Source organism: Pseudophryne corroboree, chromosome 3 (assembly GCF_028390025.1).
Source record: "Pseudophryne corroboree isolate aPseCor3 chromosome 3, aPseCor3.hap2, whole genome shotgun sequence".
Lineage (NCBI taxonomy): Eukaryota > Metazoa > Chordata > Amphibia > Anura > Myobatrachidae > Pseudophryne > Pseudophryne corroboree.
The window spans coordinates 682,105,454-682,128,911 of NC_086446.1; the positions used below are offsets into that span (position 1 = coordinate 682,105,454).

Genomic DNA, 23,458 nt, shown 5'->3' on the forward strand with positions numbered 1-23,458 from the left:
TAATGAATCAGGACAATAATGAATAATAAAGTGGTATTTTGCCTAAGGTCAGTAAGGATCGGGAACAGTGAGCGCCCCCTCTGACGTCACGGTAGCCTCCTGGGTCCTCCTGTCACTGGGTAGTATCAGCGATGCTAGTAGTGAATACTGTACACAGATCCCACATGTCATCCAGGCATCCGAGTCAATAACCCACACTGGTCACGCCCCCACAAGATGGCCACGCCTCCATCTTGCACGAGTACCAGGGAACCTGCCTACCCTGTCAGTAGGCCCTACCCCCGGGCCGGATCCTCGGCCCGTGATTGGCCGCTCGGGATGTCAGCACTGACTGGTTCAGCTCAGGACGCGCTCGCCGCCTCCTGTCAGAATAGAACCCGGACGGGTGCCGGGCTAGGCAGGGGCTGCAGCTGCCGCCGCCGGTCCGGGAGTCAGGATGAAGGCAGTTCGTGATTGGGTGTGAGCCCTGCGCTCTCACCCCCCCCCACATCTCCTCTCCCGGTCCCCTCCTCCCCAGTCACCTACCCGGACCAAAGATGGCGGGCGGCTCTATCAGCACAACACTGCCCACTCTCAACATGCCGGCGCGCACTCCCCGCCGGCTCTTGCCCGTAGTGATGTTGCTGCTGCTGCTGGCTCTCCGTGGCTGCCCAGCCGACTCGCCACCCCCCAGCCCCGGAGCCGAGGAGGAGGAGGAGGAGGGCGCGGAGACGGTGATAATCGGGCTGCGGCTGGAGGATACGGACGACGTCTCGTTCATGAAAGCCGGGGCGCTGCGGGTGAGCGAGCGGAGCCGTGTGGAGTTGCGGGTGTACGGGCAGAACATCGACAACGAGACCTGGTCCAAGATCGCCTTCACCGAGCACCCGCCCCCCTGGGGCGCCGGCGAGAGCCCCGAGCCCGGCGGCCAGGAGGGCTTCCACCCGTGCGGGATCCGCACGTCAGACATCATCATCCTGCCCAGCATCCGCCTGAGCCGCCGCAGCTCAGGCACCGTGGAGATCGAGATGAAGCCCCTGCGCAAGACTGAGAAGAGCAAGGCGTACTACCTGTGCACGTCCGTCTCCAGCCCCCCGCCGCCATCCCCCGGTGGTCACCAGCCCTGGACCGAGACCACCTGGGTCTACCACGCCGGCGACGACACCCGGGTGATTGTGGAGGAGGAGAAGAAGTTCCTGCTCCCCTTCTGGCTGCAGGTTATCGTCATTGCCCTTCTGCTCTGCCTCTCCGGCATGTTCAGCGGCCTCAACCTCGGGCTGATGGCCCTGGACCCCATGGAGCTGCGCATCGTGCAGAATTGCGGCACCGACAAGGAGAAGAACTACGCCAAGCGCATCGAGCCCGTTCGCCGCCAGGGCAACTACCTGCTCTGCTCGCTGCTGCTGGGCAACGTGCTGGTCAACACCACCCTCACCATCCTGCTGGACGACATCGCCGGCTCCGGGCTGGTGGCCGTGGTGGTCTCCACCATCGGCATCGTTATCTTCGGCGAGATCGTGCCCCAGGCAATCTGCTCCCGACACGGCCTGGCCGTGGGGGCCAACACCATCTTCCTCACCAAGTTCTTCATGATGATGACCTTCCCGGCCTCCTACCCGGTCAGCAAGCTGCTGGACTGCGTCCTGGGCCAGGAGATCGGCACCGTCTACAACCGGGAGAAGCTGTTGGAGATGCTCAGGGTCACCGACCCCTACAACGACCTGGTCAAAGAGGAGCTCAACATCATTCAGGGGGCCCTGGAGCTCAGGACCAAGACGGTGGAGGACGTGATGACCCCACTCAGGGACTGCTTCATGATGGCCGGGGATGCCACTCTTGACTTTAACACCATGTCCGAGATCATGGAGAGTGGCTACACCCGCATCCCTGTCTATGAGGGGGAGAGGTCAAACATCGTGGACCTGCTCTTCGTCAAGGACCTGGCTTTTGTGGACCCAGACGACTGCACCCCGCTGAAGACCATCACCAAGTTCTACAACCACCCCCTGCACTTTGTCTTCAATGACACCAAGCTGGATGCCATGCTGGAAGAGTTCAAGAAAGGTGGGAGCCTTGCCAGGTGCTTTTTGGAGGGAGGGACTCTACAGGTGGCCAGGCACCTGGTAGTAGAGAATGTGCAACATCTTCTAGGTTCTGCGGTAGTGTGTGCCCTGCATCTCCTTTGTTCTGTGATACAAAATTTCTGATATCTAGTATCCGTGGAAGAGAATGCCCAGCATCTCTTAAGCTCTGCGGTAGAGAATGCCCAGTGTCTCCTAGGTTCTGTGGTAGGGAATGCCCAGCATCTCCTAAGCTCTGTGGTAGAGAATGCCCAGTGTCTCCTAGGTTCTGTAGTAGGAAATGCCCAGCATCTCTTAAGCTCTGTGGTAGAGAATGCCCAGTGTCTCCTAGGTTCTGTGGTAGGGAATGCCCAGTGTCTCTTAGGCTCTGTGGTAGTGAATGCCCAGTGGGTTCTGTGGTAGGGAATGCCTAGCAACTCTTTAGTTCTGTGGTAGTATGTGCCTTGCATCTCCTAACATCTGTGGTGCCCAGTGCCCAGCTTCTCCTAACATATGTGGTGCCCAGCTTCTCCTAACATCTGTAGTGCCCAATGTCCTATGTCTGCACAGTATCTCTTTAGTTCTGTGGTAGTATGTGCCTTGCATCTCCTAGCATCTGTGGTACCCAATATCTCCTAACAGACATCTGTGGTGCCCAATACCCAGAGTCTCCTAGAGCATCTTTGGTAGACAATGTCCACCATCTTCTAGGTCAGTGATTGCTAACCTTGACACTCCAGCTTTTGTTGAACTACACATCCCAGCATGCCCTGCTACAGTTCTGCTATTTGGCCTTGCTAAAACTGATGCAGGGCATGCTGGGATGTGTAGTTCAACAGCTGGAGTGTCATGGTTAGCCATCATTGTTCTAGGTAGAGGGTAGGCAACCTATGGCACTCCAGCTGCTGTGGAACAACACATCCCAGCATGCTCTGCCACAGTTTTGATGTTAGAGCAGCTAAATCTTACTGGGATGTATAGTTCCACTGCAGCTAGATTGTCACAGGTTTTCTACCCCTGTCCCAGGTTCTGTGGTAGAGAAAGCCCAGCATCTCCTAAATTCTGTGGTAGCATATGTCCAGCTCCTAGTATCTGTGGTACAGAATGCCCTCCATATCCAGGGCAATCTTAAGGCCGATACACACGGTGAGATTCGGGCTATTACAGATTCTCACTATGCGACAGGGGCTAGGTCGGCATCGCAAGCACATGAGTGTCCTTGCGATACTGACTATGTGCGATTTTGGCTAAGTGTCAATTTTGACTATCTCTTCTATAGAGAGTCAAAATTGACTTGCCTGCACAGTCTATCTAGGCTTGTGATGCCAACCGCGCGGGACTTTCACCTTGCTATCTGCACTAACTTTTCTTACGATTTTTACTATATAGTCAAAATCGTAAGAAAATATCTCACCGTGTGTTCACACCACAAGAATATAATACTAAAACGTAACTTGGATTTACAGGACAAGCACCAAAAAACACATACCTTAAATTTTGAATAAACAGCATTTAGTATTTTTATTTGCACTTTCATTAGTTGTTTTCTAGCATGAAACTGGGGTTAATAGCAGATGCAGAGTTACTTTATACATTTTTCTGTGTGCTTATAGGCACTCTCGTTAGCCATGCCCTGTCTAATGGGCACTACACATTTAAAGATCCGCCGCCGAGCTGCCCAACGGCGGATACGGCCGACGGGCGACCCGACGGCGGGGGGGGGGGGGGAGTGAAGTTTCTTCTCTTCCCCCGTCACCCTGCTCCATAGAAGTGCAGGCAAATATGGACGAGATCGTCCATATTGGTCTGCATGCACAGCCGACGGGGCACCAGCGATGAACGAGTGCAGGGCCGCGCATCGTTCATCGCTGGTGACTCCACACTCAAAGATATGAACGTTATCTCGTTCATTAATGAATGGGATCGTTCATATCTTTGAGGATTATCGGCCAGTGTGTAGGGCCTATAAGACAAACAGTTGAAAGTATAAACCTTACACACCTTATGGGCTAAATGTAATAGCCTCCGAGTTGCTGGAGGTGTGGGACTTTCTACGAGTCTGTCCATTTTTTTAATTTTATTTTTAAACGGCAATCATTTACAAGGCAAAACCAGCCTGGTTTTCCTTGTAAATGATTGCTGCTTTAAAAAAAATGGGTAGACTCTCAAAGTCCTGCACCTCTGGCAACTCTGAGGTTATTACATTTGGATTCCCATTTATCATTGATCGCATTTGCAGAGAAATCTGGGCGTGATATTAGTGCCCAGGATTGCATTGCAGAATGGGATCACATCAGCCAGATGTATCATCGGGAACAGGGGCTCTGTCCCTGTGATGTGCCTAATGTGATGCTTGGACTTCTTTGCATGGGCAGCCATGCACAGCGGTCATTTCCGGTGAGGGTTCCAGGTAAACCCTCCGCTGGCTACAGATGTGAAGTGTAGCCCATAGGCTACAGTGGGATACCTCATCTGAAGATGGCGGTAGCTGTGGGTGGACAATCTCTGGAGTGCTTTGCATTCTGGATATTGATAAATCCGACAGCATCGCAAACCTATGGGGAATGTGACTGCAAGCGGGAATGGAGGGATCGCACCAGGTATCCAGGGATACCTAATACTTGTGGCTAACCCACGAAAATGGTTGTTTTCTGAGAAATGACCAAAAATATTGTTTGATAAATGGGTCCCTTTGCCTAATGTTTCTTTTCTGCCTTTACTATTTTCCTTTGAATCGATTCCACTTATTCTGTAACGAAAATTACATGTCTTTTGAATATACATGTACTGACACAGGCTTTTTGCTGTGATTCCCCCAATACAAACAGGGTTCCTCTGTTTTCTTTTCTCTCAGACTGTCTATGGGAGCACCACCAGTTACTGTGATCCTCCTTATATCTATAATGTATAAGTGAATAGCATTTGTTCCTGATATAACGGTATTTAGGATAATCATTTTTCTCTGACGTCCTAGTGGATGCTGGGAACTCCGTAAGGACCATGGGGATAGCGGCTCCACAGGAGACTGGGCACAAAAGTAAAGCTTTAGGACTACCTGGTGTGCACTGGCTCCTCCCCCTATGACCCTCCTCCAAGCCTCAGATTTTTGTGCCCGGCCGAGAAGGGTGCACACTAGGGGCTCTCCTGAGCTTCTTAGTGAAAGTTTAGTTTTAGGTTTTTTATTTTCAGTGAGACCTGCTGGCAACAGGCTCACTGCATCGAGGGACTAAGGGGAGAAGAAGCGAACTCACCTGCGTGCAGAGTGGATTGGGCTTCTTAGGCTACTGGACACCATTAGCTCCAGAGGGACCGAACACAGGCCCAGCCTCGGAGCTCGGTCCCAGAGCCGCGCCGCCGCCCCCCTTACAGAGCCAGAAGCAAGAAGAAGGTCCGGAAAAATCGGCGGCAGAAGACATCAGTCTTCAACAAGGTAGCGCACAGCACTGCAGCTGTGCGCCATTGTTACTCAGGCACACTTCACACTTCGGTCACTGAGGGTGCAGGGCGCTAGGGGGGGGCGCCCTGAGCAGCAATGTAAACACCTTGGCTGGCATAAATACACCACATATAACCCCCAGGGCTATATGGATGTATTTTAACCCCTGCCAGAACTCACCAAAAAGCGGGAGAAAAGGCCGCCGAGAAGGGGGCGGAGCCTATCTCCTCAGCACACGGGCGCCATTTTCCATCACAGCTCAGCTGGAAGGACGTCTCCCTGATTCTCCCCTGCAGTCCTGCACTACAGAAAAGGGTAAAAAAGAGAGGGGGGCACTAATTTGGCGCAGTTTTGATACTAACAGCAGCTATAAAGGGAAAAGCACATTTTATAGTGGTATTCCTGTCTATATATAGCGCTCTGGTGTGTGCTGGCATACTCTCCCTCTGTCTCCCCAAAGGGCTAGTGGGGTCCTGTCCTCTATCAGAGCATTCCCTGTGTGTGTGCGGTGTGTCGGTACGATTGTGTCGACATGTTTGAAGAGGAAAATGAGATGGAGGCGGGGCAATTGCCTATTATAGAGTTGTCACCCCCTAGGGAGTCGACACCTGAGTGGATGAGCTTATGGAAGGAATTGCGTGACAGTGTCAGCTCTTTACGACAGACAGTTGACGACTTGAGACAGCCGGCTACTCAGCTTGTGCCTGTTCAGGGGTCTCAAACGCCATCAGGGGCTTTAAAACGCCCGTTACCTCAAATGGCAGACACAGACACGGATACTGACTCCAGTGTCGATGATGAGGAGACAAACGTGACTTCCACTAGGGCCACACGTTACATGATTGAAGCAATGAAAAATGTATTGCATATCTCTGATAATACAAGTACCACTAAAAAGGGTATTATGTTTGGTGAGAAAAAACTGCCTGTAGTTTTTCCTGTATCCGAGGAATTAAATGAAGTGTGTGATGAGGCGTGGGTTTTCCCCGATAAAAAACTGATTATTCCTAAAAGGTTATTGGCATTGTACCCTTTTCCGCCAGAGGATAGGGCACGTTGGGAAACACCCCCTAGGGTGGATAAAGCGCTCACACGCTTGTCTAAACAGGTAGCACTACCCTCTCCTGATACGGCCGCCCTAAAGGAACCTGCCGATAGAAAGCTGGAGAATATCCTAAAATGTATATACACTCACACGGGTGTTATACTGCGACCAGCAATCGCCTCAGCCTGGATGTGCAGTGCGGGCCTGGCGTGGTCGGATTCCCTGACTGAAAATATTGATACCCTAGATAGGGACAGTATATTACTGACTATAGAGCATTTGAAGGATGCATTTCTATATATGCGTGATGCACAGAGGGATATTTGCAGACTGGCATCAAGAGTTAGCGCGCTGTCCATTTCTGCAAGAAGAGGTTTATGGACGCGGCAGTGGTCAGGTGATGCGGATTCTAAAAGGCACATGGAAGTATTGCCTTATAAGGGGGAGGAGTTATTTGGGGTAGGTCTATCAGACCTGGTAGCCACGGCAACTGCTGGAAAATCCACATTTTTACCCCAGGTAGCTTCTCAACCTAAGAAGACGCCGTATTATCAGGCGCAGTCCTTTCGGCCCCATAAGGGCAAGCGGGCAAAAGGCGCCTCATTTCTGCCCCGTGGCAGAGGGAGAGGAAAGGCTGCAACAAACAGCCAGTTCCCAGGAACAAAAGCCCTCTCCCGCCTCCGCAAAGTCCTCAGCATGACGCTGGGGCTTTACAAGCGGACTCCGGCACGGTGGGGGCCCGTCTCAAGAAGTTCAGTGCGCAGTGGGCCCACTCGCAAGTGGACCCCTGGATCCTTCAGGTGGTATCTCGGGTACAAATTGGAATTCGAGACGTCTCCCCCTCGCCGTTTTCTAAAGTCTGCTTTACCGACGTCTACCTCAGACAGGGAGGCAGTATTGGAAGCCATTCACAAGCTATATTCCCAGCAGGTGATAATCAAGGTACCCCTCCTACAACAGGGAAAGGGGTACTATTCCACACTATTTGTGGTACCGAAGCCGGACGGCTCGGTGAGACCAATTTTAAACCTAAAATCCTTGAACACTTACATACAAAGGTTCAAATTCAAGATGGAGTCACTCAGAGCAGTGATTGCAAACCTGGAAGAAGGGGACTATATGGTGTCTCTGGACATCAAAGATGCTTACCTACATGTCCCAATTTACCCTTCTCACCAAGGGTACCTCAGGTTTGTGGTACAGAACTGTCACTATCAGTTTCAGACGCTGCCGTTTGGATTGTCCACGGCACCCCGGGTCTTTACCAAGGTAATGGCCGAAATGATGATACTCCTTCGAAGGAAGGGAGTTTTAGTTATCCCTTACTTGGACGATCTCCTGATAAGGGCAAGATCCAGGGAACAGTTGGAAGTCGGAGTAGCACTATCTCAGATAGTGCTGCGCCAGCACGGTTGGATTCTCAATATTCCAAAATCGCAGCTGATCCCGACGACACGACTTCTATTCCTAGGGATGATCCTGGACACAGTCCAGAAAAAGGTGTTTCTCCCGGAGGAGAAAGCCAGGGAGTTATCCGAACTAGTCAGAAATCTCCTAAAACCAGGCCAAGTCTCAGTGCATCAATGCACAAGGGTCCTGGGAAAGATGGTGGCTTATTACGAAGCAATCCCATTCGGCAGATTCCACGCAAGAACCTTCCAGTGGGATCTGCTAGACAAATGGTCCGGGTCGCATCTTCAGATGCATCAGCGGATAATCTTGTCACCAAGGACAAGGGTGTCTCTCCTGTGGTGGTTGCAGAGTGCTCATCTTCTAGAGGGCCGCAGATTCGGCATTCAGGACTGGGTCCTGGTGACCACGGATGCCAGCCTGAGAGGCTGGGGAGCAGTCACACAGGGAAGAAATTTCCAGGGCTTGTGGTCAAGCCTGGAGACATCACTTCACATAAATATCCTGGAGCTAAGGGCCATCTACAATGCTCTAAGCCTAGCAAGACCTCTGCTTCAAGGTCAGCCGGTGCTGATCCAGTCAGACAACATCATGGCAGTCGCCCACGTAAACAGACAGGGCGGCACAAGAAGCAGGAGGGCAATGGCAGAAGTTGCAAGGATTCTTCGCTGGGCGGAAAATCAGGTGATAGCACTGTCAGCAGTGTTCATTCCGGGAGTGGACAACTGGGAAGCAGACTTCCTCAGCAGACACGACCTCCACCCGGGAGAGTGGGGACTTCACCCAGAAGTCTTCCACATGATTGTGAACCGTTGGGAAAAACCAAAGGTGGACATGATGGCGTCCCGCCTCAACAAAAAACTAGACAGGTATTGCGCCAGGTCAAGGGACCCTCAGGCAATAGCTGTGGACGCTCTGGTAACACCGTGGGTGTACCAGTCAGTGTATGTGTTCCCTCCTCTGCCTCTCATACCCAAGGTACTGAGAATCATAAGAAGGAGAGGAGTAAGGACTATACTCGTGGCTCCGGATTGGCCAAGAAGGACTTGGTACCTGGAACTTTAAGAGATGCTCACAGAGGACCCGTGGCCTCTACCTCTAAGAAAGGACCTGCTCCAGCAGGGACCCTGTCTGTTCCAAGACTTACCGCGGCTGCGTTTGACAGCATGGCGGTTGAACGCCGGATCCTGAAGGAAAAAGGCATTCCGGATGAAGTCATCCCTACCCTGATCAAAGCCAGGAAGGATGTAACCGTACAGCATTATCACCGTATTTGGCGTAAATATGTTGCGTGGTGCGAGGCCAGGAAGGCCCCTACAGAGGAATTTCAACTGGGTCGTTTCCTGCATTTCCTGCAAACAGGACTGTCTATGGGCCTAAAATTAGGGTCCATTAAGGTTCAAATTTCGGCCCTGTCGATTTTCTTCCAGAAAGAACTGGCTTCAGTTCCTGAAGTTCAGACGTTTGTCAAGGGGGTACTGCATATACAGCCTCCTTTTGTGCCTCCAGTGGCACCTTGGGATCTCAATGTAGTTTTGGGGTTCCTAAAATCACATTGGTTTGAACCACTCACCACTGTGGACTTAAAATATCTCACATGGAAAGTGGTAATGCTGTTGGCCCTGGCTTCAGCCAGGCGTGTCTCAGAATTGGCGGCTTTATCCTATAAAAGCCCTTACCTAATTTTTCATACGGACAGGGCAGAATTGAGGACTCGTCCTCAATTTCTCCCTAAGGTGGTTTCAGCGTTTCACTTGAACCAGCCTATTGTGGTACCTGCGGCTACTAGGGACTTGGAGGACTCCAAGTTGCTGGACGTAGTCAGGGCCCTGAAAATATGTTTCCAGGACGGCTGGAGTCAGAAAATCTGACTCGCTGTTTATCCTGTATGCACCCAACAAGCTGGGTGCTCCTGCTTCTAAGCAGACTATTGCTCGTTGGATTTGTAGTACAATTCAGCTTGCACATTCTGTGGCAGGCCTGCCACAGCCAAAATCTGTAAAAGCCCATTCCACAAGGAAGGTGGGCTCATCTTGGGCGGCTGCCCGAGGGGTCTCGGCTTTACAACTTTGCCGAGCAGCTACTTGGTCAGGGGCAAACACGTTTGCTAAATTCTACAAATTTGATACCCTAGCTGAGGAGGACCTGGAGTTCTCTCATTCGGTGCTGCAGAGTCATCCGCACTCTCCCGCCCGTTTGGGAGCTTTGGTATAATCCCCATGGTCCTTACGGAGTTCCCAGCATCCACTAGGATGTCAGAGAAAATAAGAATTTACTTACCGATAATTCTATTTCTCGTAGTCCGTAGTGGATGCTGGGCGCCCATCCCAAGTGCGGATTGTCTGCAATACTTGTACATAGTTATTGTTACAAAAATCGGGTTATTATTGTTGTGAGCCATCTTTTCAGAGGCTCCTCTGTTATCATGCTGTTAACTGGGTTCAGATCACAGGTTGTACGGTGTGATTGGTGTGGCTGGTATGAGTCTTACCCGGGATTCAAAATCCTTCCTTATTGTGTACGCTCGTCCGGGCACAGTATCCTAACTGAGGCTTGGAGGAGGGTCATAGGGGGAGGAGCCAGTGCACACCAGGTAGTCCTAAAGCTTTACTTTTGTGCCCAGTCTCCTGCGGAGCCGCTATCCCCATGGTCCTTACGGAGTTCCCAGCATCCACTACGGACTACGAGAAATAGAATTATCGGTAAGTAAATTCTTATTTTAAGTGGAAGCCAGTGCACCAACCTCTCTGTATGTTCCAGCAGCTACTGTGCAGTGCCCCAAGTCATTGCAATAAGCCATCCATAGGAGTTTGCATTTATCATGCCAGAATTGTAGTATCTGTTACTGTCTGTTATTAAAAAATCAAATAATGAAATTATCATAGTAATATTGTAGCATGTATGTACTCTCCCTTTAATATGCAGTCATATAGCCTGTTCATCTGTGTTAACTTAGGAATTGTACAGGAACTCTAAGCGCTGTCCAGCACATTTGCAGTAAGAGCTTTGTAGAGTGTTCCTATAGTCCCCAGTACACATGTGTCTGACATCTTGACACTTTGTGTGTATTTTTTTTTTTTAACACCTTACCTGCTAATAGCCATTTTTCTTTTTGGGTATGGTACTATGGATCTAGTTGTTCCATTAGTCTTTGTATTATAAATTGTCACTTATACCCCTTTCACACAGAAAGGCAAATTCCTGGGTGAAGTTCTACCCGGTAATTTGCTGATAGACATGGGTCCTTTTTCTGTGTGAAAGGGTCAGCCCGGGTTGAAATTCCCAGGACTTCGACTCAGAAATTTACCAGTGGTGGAGACCTGGGAATTTCACCCCGGGTTGACCCTTTCACACACACACGAAATACCCGTTTTGATCTGCAAATCACCGGGTGGAAATTCTTGACCTGGTAATTTGCTTGTCTGTGTGAAAGGGGGGCCAGGCAGGGATCAGCAAAACTACCCGGCACTGACATGCCAGGTAAAAGCCGGGATTTTCAGACATTTCTGTCTGAATAAGGTATTATTGGATTTCTGTTTTTTGCCCTGTAGCAACCCCCCTTCTGTTAGTATAACACATTTGTCTTTCCTTAAATTGCATTAACCTGTGGGTCAGTCACTTAAACGTAACGGGAGTCAATGAGAGGTTCATATTCAGCACTTTATTTAATTGTGTTTTGTTTCATGAACGGGATGTAGTTATGATCCCAGCGGTCAGCGTACTGACGCCGGGATCCTGGCCGGCAGGGGGCCCAGGTCTATTCCTACTTGTGGATCTCCACGACACCCAAAGAGTGGGAATAGAACCTGTGGCTAGGGCAGCGAGCCACTGAGCCCGCAAGGGGCTTCGTTGCGCTCACCCCCTGTCTGCATTCTGGCGGCCGGGCTCTCAGTGTCAGTATGCTGACCACCAGGATCCCGACCGCCGGTCACTCGTACCCGACCCTCATGAACAGTGCTTGTGTTTCTAACTATTTAATTTCTAGGATAGTACTTTCCTATTTGTCCAGCTGTGCTAAAATACATGTGTATAATTGGCTTTGGTTACTAAGTATTCTTAGAACTATTGTCAACTGATAGTTATGAGCTTGTCTTGTGTGGCTTTAATTTTGTATGGTTTTTGCAATACAAAGAAGTCTTTCCCCACAGTGTGCTGCATACTAAAGGGCCCTACACATTTAGCGATCCGCCGCCGAGCTGGCCGACGGGCGACCCAGTGACGGGGGGGGGTAGTGAAGTTTATTCAACTCCCCCGTCACCCGGCTCCATAGCAGCGCAGGCAAATATGGATGAGATCGTCCATATTGGCCTGCATACACAGGCGACGGGGCACCAGCGATGAATGGGCGCGGGGCCGCGCATCGTTCATCGCTGGTGCCTCCACACTCAAAGATATGAATGGTATCTCCTTCATTAATGAACGAGATCGTTCATATCTTTGACTAATATCGCCCAGTGTGTAGGGCCTAGTAGTCATAATTGTGCTGTTGGGATTGTTACTGTATCAGTGTTTGCCGTTATAAGATACATAAATTATGGCTGGCAGGTTTTTTCAGTTAAGGTCCCTACACATCCGGCCATGTGCCGCCTGAGGTTTCCTACTGCCGACAGGTGACCCGGCGGCGGGGGGGTTTGGGAAGATTCTTCACTCCCCCTGTCACCCAGCTCCATAGCACTGCATACTAATATGGACGAGATTGTCCATATTGGCCTGCATGCATAAGCGACCTGGCACCAACGATGAATGAGCGCGGGGCCGCACCGTTCATCCTTGGTGCCTACACACTGACCGATATGAACGAGTTCTCGTTCATTATTGAACGAGAACGTTCATATTGTTCAGTTACATCTTTAAGTGTGTAGGGCCCTTAAGAAGTAACAGAAGTTGTTTAAATATGTTGCAAAAATAGATATAAATTGAATATATTTACCTAAATTCAGATATCTAATGTCACAATACAGTATGTACAGCTTGTACAATGTGGCATAAACAGGTCTGCAGCAGTGAATGCCATAGCATTATATATATTACTGAGCACAAATTCCTTGCCAACTTAATCTGCTATTTGGTGCCTAACACCTAGTGGGACAAGTACATAATAAATCTTTACAACTTTGCAATATTAATCACTTACTCATTGCAGACTAGTTCTACTATTTTTTTTCTTCTTCCAAATGAATTTTTGTATTTTGCCCATGTTTTTTTACATTTTGTTTTACAAAGCACTTCATTCCAGCAATACATTAATATAAGCATATAATAGCGTTCTGAGTTTATATATGCTGGTGCATACAATGGAATGCATCACTGTGTGTGCACACTTACCTTCATTAAATATCTTTATAGTGGCTGTGGGTGATGGGCTTGAAAGCAAACACAACAAAATGCCATGTTAAGGTATCATGAGTTATACCCCTTTTACACTCGCAGAAAAATCCCGGGATATTGCACGTGAACGCGCATCATCCCGGGATTCTTCTCAGTGTAAATGGGTACAGGGACAATTTCCCGGGACTAGCATCCCGGGATTTCATCCCAGGTCAAAAGCAGGGTTGGTCCCGGGACCGTCCCGGGAAGCTGGGTAGTGTGAAAGGGTCCGTCCCGGGATTCACTATCCCGGGACTGTTAAAAGGACTCGGATTGGAGCTTTCTTGGGCTCAGAAAAGCTGATGTCATCTTTTCTGAGCCCAAGGCCATTTCTAATGACATACTAATGCATTTGCAGGGATATCCCGGGATCAGTGTAAATGGGGCTGTCCTGGGTCGATCCCAGGTCTTAATGCAGTGTGAAAGGGGTCAGTCCCGGGAATGCATCCCGGGAAGCATCCCGGGAGTGACCCGGGAGTGCGAGTGTAAAAGTGGTATTAGTGGTATTCATTGTTGTGCATGCAATGCTGAACTGCTGGTATACAGGTTACCCACCGTGTGCTACATATTGCTGATGCTGGACAGGTGACAGCTTGCCTTTGTGCAACAGAGTTGTTAGATTTTTATGATTGTTAAAGGACACATCTACACATTGGGACAGATTAATTCAAACCTAGTGCCGTATGAATAATGCTTATTAGGATGTAGGTAAACTGTGCCATGGTAAAACATTCTTAATATGGCAGACTTGTTCTGTCCGATTGGCCACTGAGCAGCTCTGCGGTCCGTTTGCATATACCTGTTTGCTTTAAGCTTGGCTGCTCAAAGTATCGAATTACATGAGCTTCATGCACTGTCATTTGCAATATACACATGTAGATGCAACGTATAAGATTTTCAGACCTATCCAATCATAATTCCATTAGCCAGATCCAATTGATTCGGGTCCACTCATGCCGTGATTTTTGGATCATTTGTGTTGGAACTTATAAAGCAATGAAATATCCATATTGATGGCCAGCTTGTTCAGTGGCATATTTTGGCAGCATTATTTTCAGTGCTGTGGCTGGAACCTACTAAATTATCACTGAGTACTCTATACAATTTATAATGTTACACTTGCAACTGTATCCGTGACTGCATGTTTGTGTTGCAAAGGGTGTCTGTAGGTCCTTGCACCAAATAATGGGTATCTTTTTACCTATTGTCATTAAGCCTCCTGGTATTATTTAGGATTTGATGAACATGATATGAGAGATCCGAAGTGCAAAGTTCCAAAGTTTTTGTTCCTTTCTCTAAACCCCCCCCCCCCCCCCCTCCCACCAGTAATTAACATTTGCACTGTAAAGTCCCTGCTCATCATTGGTTGTGGCCCTAAAGCAATGGTTTCCAAACTTTTTTGAATCACGGCGCCCTAGAATATCAGAATTTTTTTCACGGGACCCCTAGGCCAAAAATTTCTTAATGAGAAATTTAGAAAGAAATATTACATTAAGCAGATTGCGTTTATATGTCATCCTTAGGGTCAGTTGTGTGGTGAGGGACAAGATTTGCTTCTGTTTGGCCACATATTTAATGACTGGCAGCCACCAGCACTGTTTTTGCCTATTATATTGACCATGAATAATTTGAATTGGTCCTGGACCACCAACCCAGGGCACCCCTGCAAGTGTCCCGAGGCACCCCAGGGAGCCACGGCACACAGTTTGGGAACCTCTACCCTGAAGATAATAATCATTGTTGGTTTAATTTTTGTACCAGGTGCACAAGTTCCTGATAAGGAATGTTGGTTGAAATATCACTGGGCTTTGGAGTAATATACAGTTCCCCTCAAACGAGCGGGCAGTGAAGGCTGGATTTTCATTAGAAAGGCACAAACAAAGCTTGCATGGTTTTGATGGTTACGTAATTAAGAGGCTTATTTCCCTGTTGGGTTGTAGCACAGTACAGGCCGTCAGTTGCAAATGTGGAGCTAATTGTTTTCCCGTCTCACTCTACATTTATTCAGCTTTTGGTAAAACATGTTAGCAGGTAACTTCTATACAACGTGAAGAATCAAACTCCTACGATGTGGAGCTATAAACAGATTTTAAAGTGGTTCTCAATGAGCCTGCTGTAAATTTAGGGGAAACATAACTGTTTACTTTGTATCTAGGTAATGTAAAAAATATTCTTGTTTGTAGGAGACTAGACTGAATTTCTATAAAAGGGATAACAGTACAGTTGCCATTGTTTTTCCTCTTTTCTAAACTCGCTTTATAGTCTGAGTTCTTCTATTAGTCTTATGGATGAGTGTTAATTCTTTCATTTTTGGTGACACTTTATTTTTGGTGGCATATTTGTGACACTGAATGCTCTTGATGTGGAACACAGTAGCCAAATGAAGAACAAAGGTTTTAATGGGATTCCTGTCTGAGTGTCAATGTGTTTCAGTCAGTTACAGGAAAATAGTTTTGTACTTGTACAGATATCCTTTAAACTTGGCTCTTAAGACTACTTAAGGAGAGTTAGAGATCAAGGCAGAGAGTAACTGCCTCCTGTGGTCTCCCTTTTGTAGAGCAACTCCCACAGTTGGGAGTGTCACTGCCCATTAGATCCTAGCACCAGTCAAATCCTAAGCAGGGAAAGTGATAGAACAAATCCCTCGGATAAAATAGACTTTCCATAACCCAGGCTATTATAATCGCTAATGCAGCGTGCTTGAGCATGTGTTAGCTCAAAGTTCTGTCCGTCCCACCAGCCCCGATACTGCTGTATTGCTGAGAGAGCAGGCTGCCAGCATTCCCCCACCCCATTCACTGATCACATCCATTCTGTTTTGGCCAGGAGTGTACATAGCTGGGAGGATTTATGTGGGTCACTTCTAAGTGCATAATCTTACAGCAGCTCTGAGTGTTTAAAAACAACAGGTCTGTTTCTTTTTCTTTTCACTTTGTATGGTATAGCTTTCAGCGCAAGGGCCTTGTATGTACTAAGGGGCCGATTTAGAGGTGCACACACGTTTGCGGCAATTACGCACTGCGTAATTCCAGGGTCCATCCACTAAACTTGCATTTGTGTTTTCATCTAAACTACAGCAAAAGATAGATATCTCTGTTTTTGTAAAATGTTGAGAAAGCCAAGTTTAAACTACTGCTGCTGACCACACGATTGAGGCATGAGGCATTTCACTGGGTGCCTTTTGCCTCAGTTTATCTAGGTGTTACTGGAAGGATTTTCCTATATGATAGACATATTGAGTAAAAATCTGTTGTAGATTGTGCACAGGTTGCCTGTAGTACTAAGACCAGCTATGGCTAAAATCATTCCTTGGACTGGAGACTCTGCATTGTCAAGTAAACATTCCAAAAAGTTGACTGACAGCTCTGCATGCTTAGCTCATTTACACAAATTCTTCAGTGTCCGTGTCTGGGGTGAGTAGAGACTTTTCACCTAGTCATGAACCTCTTTAGCATGTGCCCCTGACATCTGGACCAGGTTTCTGTCATGCCATGTTCTTTATTTTGCTCACAGCATTTTACACTTGCAACGTAAATGTAACGAGTACTTATGTAGCTAGTGTTCACTCTAGGATTTATTTAGGGCAGGGTGCTGAGCATTGAAGAGGGCACATTTTTATTTTGAAGGGCACATTTTTGATGTGACGCTTTGCGCACAAAGCATAGCGCATATGTTTATAGTTTTTGTACATACATTTTGCCATTAGTAAATCATATACCCATACATACATATAAGACACCTAACATATGTACTGAGAAACATACTGTATACGTCCAGTCTTTTTGAAAGATCGGCTGTAGCATATACATAAGTAGATAATTATAAATGTCTTTTCCAGTGCTGAAGTAGTTATAATCCGTATGTGTTATAAACCAGAAAAGTTAAACAATGGGTTAAAATTAGTGATGAGCGGATTTGGTTTTACTCGGTTCTCAAAACGGCATCTTATTGGCTATCCAAAACACGTGACATCCGTGAGCCAATAAGATGCCGTTTTGAGAACCGAGTAAAACCGAACCCGCTCATCACCAGTTAAAATATATAGGCATAAAATAAGTATGTTCTACTAGGGAAATACTGTAAGCAGTACATGCTCACTGCTTACCCTGTTTTCTCTGACGTCCTAGTGGATGCTGGGGACTCCGTAAGGACCATGGGGAATAGCGGACTCCGCAGGAGACTGGGCACTCTAAAGAAAGATTTAGTACTATCTGGTGTGCACTGGCTCCTCCCTCTATGCCCCTCCTCCAGACCCCAGTTAGAATCTGTGCCCGGACAGAGCTGGGTGCTTTTAGTGAGCTCTCCTGAGCTTGCTAATAAGAAAGTATTTTAGTTAGGTTTTTTATTTTCAGAGAGCTTCTGCTGGCAACAGACTCTCTGCTACGGGGGACTGAGGGGAGAGAAGCAAACCTACTAACTGCGGCTAGGTTGCGCTTCTTAGGCTACTGGACACCATTAGCTTCAGAGGGATCGAACACAGGACCTGACCTTGTCGTCCGTTCCCGGAGCCGCGCCGCCGTCCCCCTCGCAGAGCCAGAAGACAGAAGCCGTCAGAAGCGGAGAAGACATCGAAATCGGCGGCAGAAGTCTTCACATGAGGTAGCGCACAGCACTGTAGCTGTGCGCCATTGCGCCCACACTAACCCACACACTCCGGTCACTGTAAGGTGCAGGGCGCAGGGGGGGGCGCCCTGGGCAGCAATTGTTACCTCCTGGCGAATGCTGCATATATACAGTGGCACACTGTTATATGTATGAGCCCCCGCCATTTATTTTACAAGAAATCGCGGGACAGAAGCCTGCCGCTGATGGGGTGGGGCCTTCTTCCTCAGCACTCACCAGCGCCATTTTCCTTCCACAGCTCCGCTGAGAGGAAGCTCCCCTGCAGAATCACGGTAGAAGGGTAAAAAAGAGAGGGAGGGCACATAAATTTAGGCGCATTAATCATAATACAGCAGCTACTGGGTAAACACTAAGTTACTGTGTAATCCCTGGGGTGTGTGCTGGCAGACTCTCTCTCTCTGTCTCTCCAAAAGGCCTTGTGGGGGTCCTGTCCTCATTTAGAGCTTCCCCTGTGTGTGTGTGGTGTGTCGGTACGCGTGTGTCGACATGTTTGACGAAGAGGGCTATGTGTAGGCAGAGCAAGTGCAGTTGACTGACGTGTCGCCGCCGACGGTGCCGACACCTGATTGGATGGATAAGTGGAAGGTGTTAAATGATAATGTAAACTCCTTACATAAAAGGTTGGATAAAGCTGATACCTCGGGCCAGTCAGGGTCTCAACCCATGCCTGATCCTACAGCACAGAGGCCCTCAGGGTCTCAAAAACGCCCACTATCCAAAATGGTTGACACAGATGTCGACACGGATTCTGACTCCAGTGTCGACGACAATGATGCAAAATTGCAACCAAAAATTACAAAAGCTATACGTTACATGATTATAGTGATGAAGGATGTTTTACACATATCAGAGGTAAACCCTGTCCCTGACAAGAGGGTTTATATGCATGGGGAGAAAAAGCAAGAGGTGACTTTTCCCCCTTCACATGAGTTAAATGAGTTATGTGAAAGAGCGTGGGATTCCCCAGATAAGAAAGTCCTGATTTCCAAAAGGTTACTTATGGCGTACCCTTTCCCGCCAGAGGACAGGGTGCGCTGGGAATCCTCCCCTAGGGTAGATAAAGCTCTGACACGCTTATCTAAGAAGGTGGCCCTGCTGTCGCAGGATACGGCCACCCTAAAGGATCCTGCAGATAGAAAGCAGGAAAGTATCCTGAAATCTGTTTATACACATTCAGGGACTCTACTGAGGCCGGCAATTGCGTCGGCGTGGATGTGTAGTGCTGTAGCAGCGTGGACATCTGTCTGAGGAAATGGATACCTTAGACAGGGATACCATTATGCTGACCCTGGGGCATATAAAAGACACTGTCCTATATATGAGGGATTCCCAGAGGGACATTTGCCTACTGGGCTCTAGAATTAATGCAATGTCAATTTCTGCCAGGAGGGTCCTGTGGACTCGGCAGTGGACAGGTGATGCCGACTCCAAGAAACACATGGAGGTGTTACCTTACAAGGGTGAGGAATGGTTTGGGGACGGTCTCTCGGACCTAGTTTCCACAGCTACGGCTGGGAAGTCAAACTTTTTGCCATATATTCCCTCACAACCGAAGAAAGCACCGTATTACCAAATGCAGTCCTTTCGCGCACAAAGAAGCAAGAAGGTCAGAGGTGCTTCCTTTCTTGCTTAGAGGCAGGGGCAGAGGAAAAAAGCTGCACCTTACAGCTAGTTCCCAGGAACAGAAGTCCTCCCCGGCTTCCACTAAATCCACCGCATGACGCTGGGGCTCCACGGGTGGAGCCAGGAGCGGTGGGGGCGCGTCTCCGACATTTCAGCCACCAGTGGGTTCGCTCACAGGTGGATCCCTGGGCTATACAGATTGTGTCTCAGGGATACAAGCTGGAATTCGAGGTGATGCCCCCTCAACGTTACCTAAAATCGGCCCTGCCAGCTTCCCCCATAGAAAGGGAAGTAGTGGTAGCGGCAATTCACAAGCTATTTCTCCAGCAGGTGGTGGTAAAGGTTCCCCTTCTTCAACAGGGGAAGGGATACTATTCCACAATGTTTGTGGTACCGAAACCGGACGGTTCGGTCAGACCTATATTAAATTTAAAGTCCCTGAACATTTATCTGAAAAAATTCAAGTTCAAAATGGAATCGCTCAGAGCGGTCATTGCAAGCCTGGAAGAGGGGGATTTTATGGTGTGTCTGGACATCAAGGATGCTTACTTGCATGTCCCCATTTATCCGCCTCATCCGGAGTACCTCAGATTTGTGGTACAGGACTGTCATTACCAATTCCAGACGTTGCCATTTGGGCTCTCCACGGCACCGAGAATATTTACCAAGGTAATGGCAGAAATGATGGTGATCCTGAGAAAGCAAGGAGTCACAGTTATCCCATACTTGGACGATCTCCTCATAAAGGCGAGGTCGAGGGAGCAGTTGCAGATCAGCGTAGCGCACTCACAGGTAGTGTTGCAACAGCATGGCTAGATTCTGAATATCCCAAAGTCGCTGCTGATTCCTACGATGCGTCTGCCCTTTCTGGGCATGATTCTGGACACAGACCAGAAGAAGGTGTTTCTCCCGACGGAGAAGGCTCAAGAGCTTGTGACTCTAGTCAGAGACCTCTTAAAACCGAAACAGGTGTCAGTGCATCACTGCACGCGAGTCCTGGGAAAGATGGTGGCATCGTACGAAGCCATTCCCTTCGGCAGGTTCCATGCGAGGATCTTTCAATGGGATCTGTTGGACAAATGGTCCGGATCGCATCTTCAGAAGCATCGGCTGATCACCCTGTCCCCCAGGGCCAGGGTGTCTCTTCTGTGGTGGCTACAGAGTGCTCACCTTCTCGAGGGCTGCAGATTCGGCATACAGGACTGGGTCCTGGTGACCACGGATGCGAGCCTCCGAGGGTGGGGGGGCAGTCACTCAGGGAAGAAACTTCCAAGGGTTGTGGTCAAGTCAGGAGACTTGTCTGCACATAAATATCCTGGAACTAAGGGCCATATTCAACGCCCTGAGTCAAGCGGAGCCCCTGCTTCGCAACCAACCGGTGCTGATTCAGTCAGACAACATCACCGCGGTGGCTCATGTAAACCGCCAGGGCGGCACAAGAAGCAGAGTCGCGATGGCGGAAGCCACCAGGATTCTTCGGTGGGCGGAGAATCACGTACAAGCACTGTCAGCAGTGTTCATTCTGGGGGTGGACAACTGGGAAGCAGACTTGCTCAGCAGGCACGACCTTCACCCGGGAGAGTGGGGACTTCATCACGAAGTCTTAATTCAGATTATAAATCGATGGGAACTGCCACAGGTAGACATGATGGCGTCCCATCTCAACAAAAAGCTGCAACGGTATTGCGCCAGGTCAAGAGACACTCAGGCGATAGCTGTGGACGCCCTGGTAACACCTTGGGTGTAACAGTCGGTCTATGTGTTCCCTCCTCTTTCTCTCATACCCAAGGTACTGAGAATCGTAAGAAGAAGAGGAGTGAGAACTATACTCATTGTTCCGGATTGGCCAAAAAGACCTTGGTACCCGGAATTGCAAGAAATGCTCACAGAGGACCCCTGGCCTCTGCCTCTCAGACAGGACCTGTTGCAACAGGGGCCCTGCCTGTTCCAAGACTTACCGCGGCTGCGTTTGACGGCATGGCAGTTGAATGCCGGATCCTAGCAGAAAAAGGCATTCCGGAGGAAGTTATTCCTACGCTGATAAAGGCTAGGAAGGACGTGACGGCAAAGCATTATCACCGCAGATGGCGAAAATATGTTGCTTGGTGTGAGGCCAGGAAGGCCCCTACAGAGGAATTCCAACTGGGCAGATTTCTGCACTTTCTACAGTCTGGAGTGACTATGGGCTTGAAGTTGGGATCCATAAAGGTCCAGATTTCGGCCCTATCCATTTTCTTTCAAAGGGAACTGGCGTCTCTTCCTGAAGTTCAGACGTTTGTTAAGGGAGTGCTGCATATTCAGCCCCCTTTTTGTGCCACCAGTGGCACCTTGGGATCTCAACGTGGTGTTGGGTTTCCTAAAATCCCACTGGTTTGAACCACTTAAGACCGTGGCGCTAAAGTATCTCACGTGGAAGGTGGTCATGCTATTGGCATTAGCTTCGGCTAGGCGTGTGTCAGAATTGGCGGCTTTGTCATGTAAAAGCCCTTATCTGGTTTTTCATATGGACAGGGCAGAATTGCGGACTCGTCCCCAATTTCTGCCAAAGGTGGTGTCATCTTTTCATTTGAACCAACCTATTGTAGTGCCTGCGGCTACTCATGACTTGGAGGATTCCAGGTTACTAGATGTAGTCAGGGCTTTGAAGATTTATGTAGCCCGAACGGCTGGAGTCAGCAAAACTGACTCGCTGTTTATCCTATATGCCCCCAACAAGTTGGGTGCTCCTGCTTCAAAGCAAACCGTTGCCTGCTGGATCTGTAACACGATTCAGCAGGCTCATTCTGCGGCTGGATTGCCGCATCCAAAATCAGTGAAAGCCCATTCCACAAGGAAGGTGGGCTCTTCTTGGGCGGCTGCCCGAGGGGTCTCGGCATTACAGCTTTGCCGAGCTGCTACTTGGTCGGGTTCAAACACATTTGCAAAATTCTACAAGTTTGATACCCTGGCTGAGGAGGACCTTGAGTTTGCCCATTCGGTGCTGCAGAGTCATCTGCACTCTCCCGCCCGTTTGGGAGCTTTGGTATAATCCCCATGGTCCTTACGGAGTCCCCAGCATCCACTAGGACGTCAGGGAAAATAAGACTTTACTCACCGGTAAATCTATTTCTCGTAGTCCGTAGTGGATGCTGGGCGCCTGTCCCAAGTGCGGATTTTTTGCAATACGTGTACATAGTTATTGCTTAATAATGGGTTATGTTATGTTGGCATCCATTGTTGATGCCCTGTTGTTGTTGTTAATACTGTTGACTGGATAAGTGTATCACAAGTTATACGGTGTGATTGGTGTGGCTGGTATGAGTCTTAACCGAGATTCCAAAATCCTTTCCTTATAATGTCTGCTCTTCCGGGCACAGTTTCCTTAACTGGGGTCTGGAGGAGGGGCATAGAGGGAGGAGCCAGTGCACACCAGATAGTACTAAATCTTTCTTTAGAGTACCCAGTCTCCTGCGGAGCCCGCTATTCCCCATTGTCCTTACGGAGTCCCCAGCATCCACTACGGACTACGAGAAATAGATTTACTGGTGAGTAAAATCTTATTCTTTCCCTCTTTATCAGAGTGCTGTGTTATTTACAGTGCCTCCTCTGCAATCCAGTTTGCTAAGGATACAAATTGTATTCCAATTTCAGAGGTGGGCAAGGAGTAGACAACAACATTGTAACATGCTCTCTGGCTTTTGCATTCTGTATACAAGGGGGCGAATTATGGTCCTGCAGGGTGCACTGAAAACAGCCTAGAAGGAACACTATATAGCGCCAGCGTATTCCATTGCACTTTTCAGTTGGGAATTAAACAGTAATAAAACAAGACAGGGAAATAAGACGGACAAAGAGGACGAAAACCGCTTCATTGAAATTACTGTGTAAATTAATGTTTCTTTTTAATTGCCGTAATATTTTAAAGTACTGGTTGTA

The 23,458-nt window shown here is 48.6% G+C and overlaps 1 protein-coding gene across 4 annotated transcripts in view; it reads left to right on the forward strand.

The window, feature by feature from the left end:
* The first annotated feature begins 260 nt into the window (after positions 1-260).
* Positions 261-23,458, forward strand: part of CNNM2 (cyclin and CBS domain divalent metal cation transport mediator 2) — a 246,673-nt gene continuing 223,475 nt past the window's right edge. For 2 of the 4 annotated variants that reach the window (XM_063961944.1, XM_063961946.1), the window contains exon 1: positions 261-2,043. In XM_063961944.1, the coding sequence (XP_063818014.1) occupies positions 537-2,043 (1,507 nt within the window). In that variant the 5' untranslated portion in view covers positions 261-536. The remainder of the gene's footprint in view (positions 2,044-23,458) is intronic. The other 2 variants (XM_063961945.1, XM_063961948.1) reach the window with 1 other exon arrangement.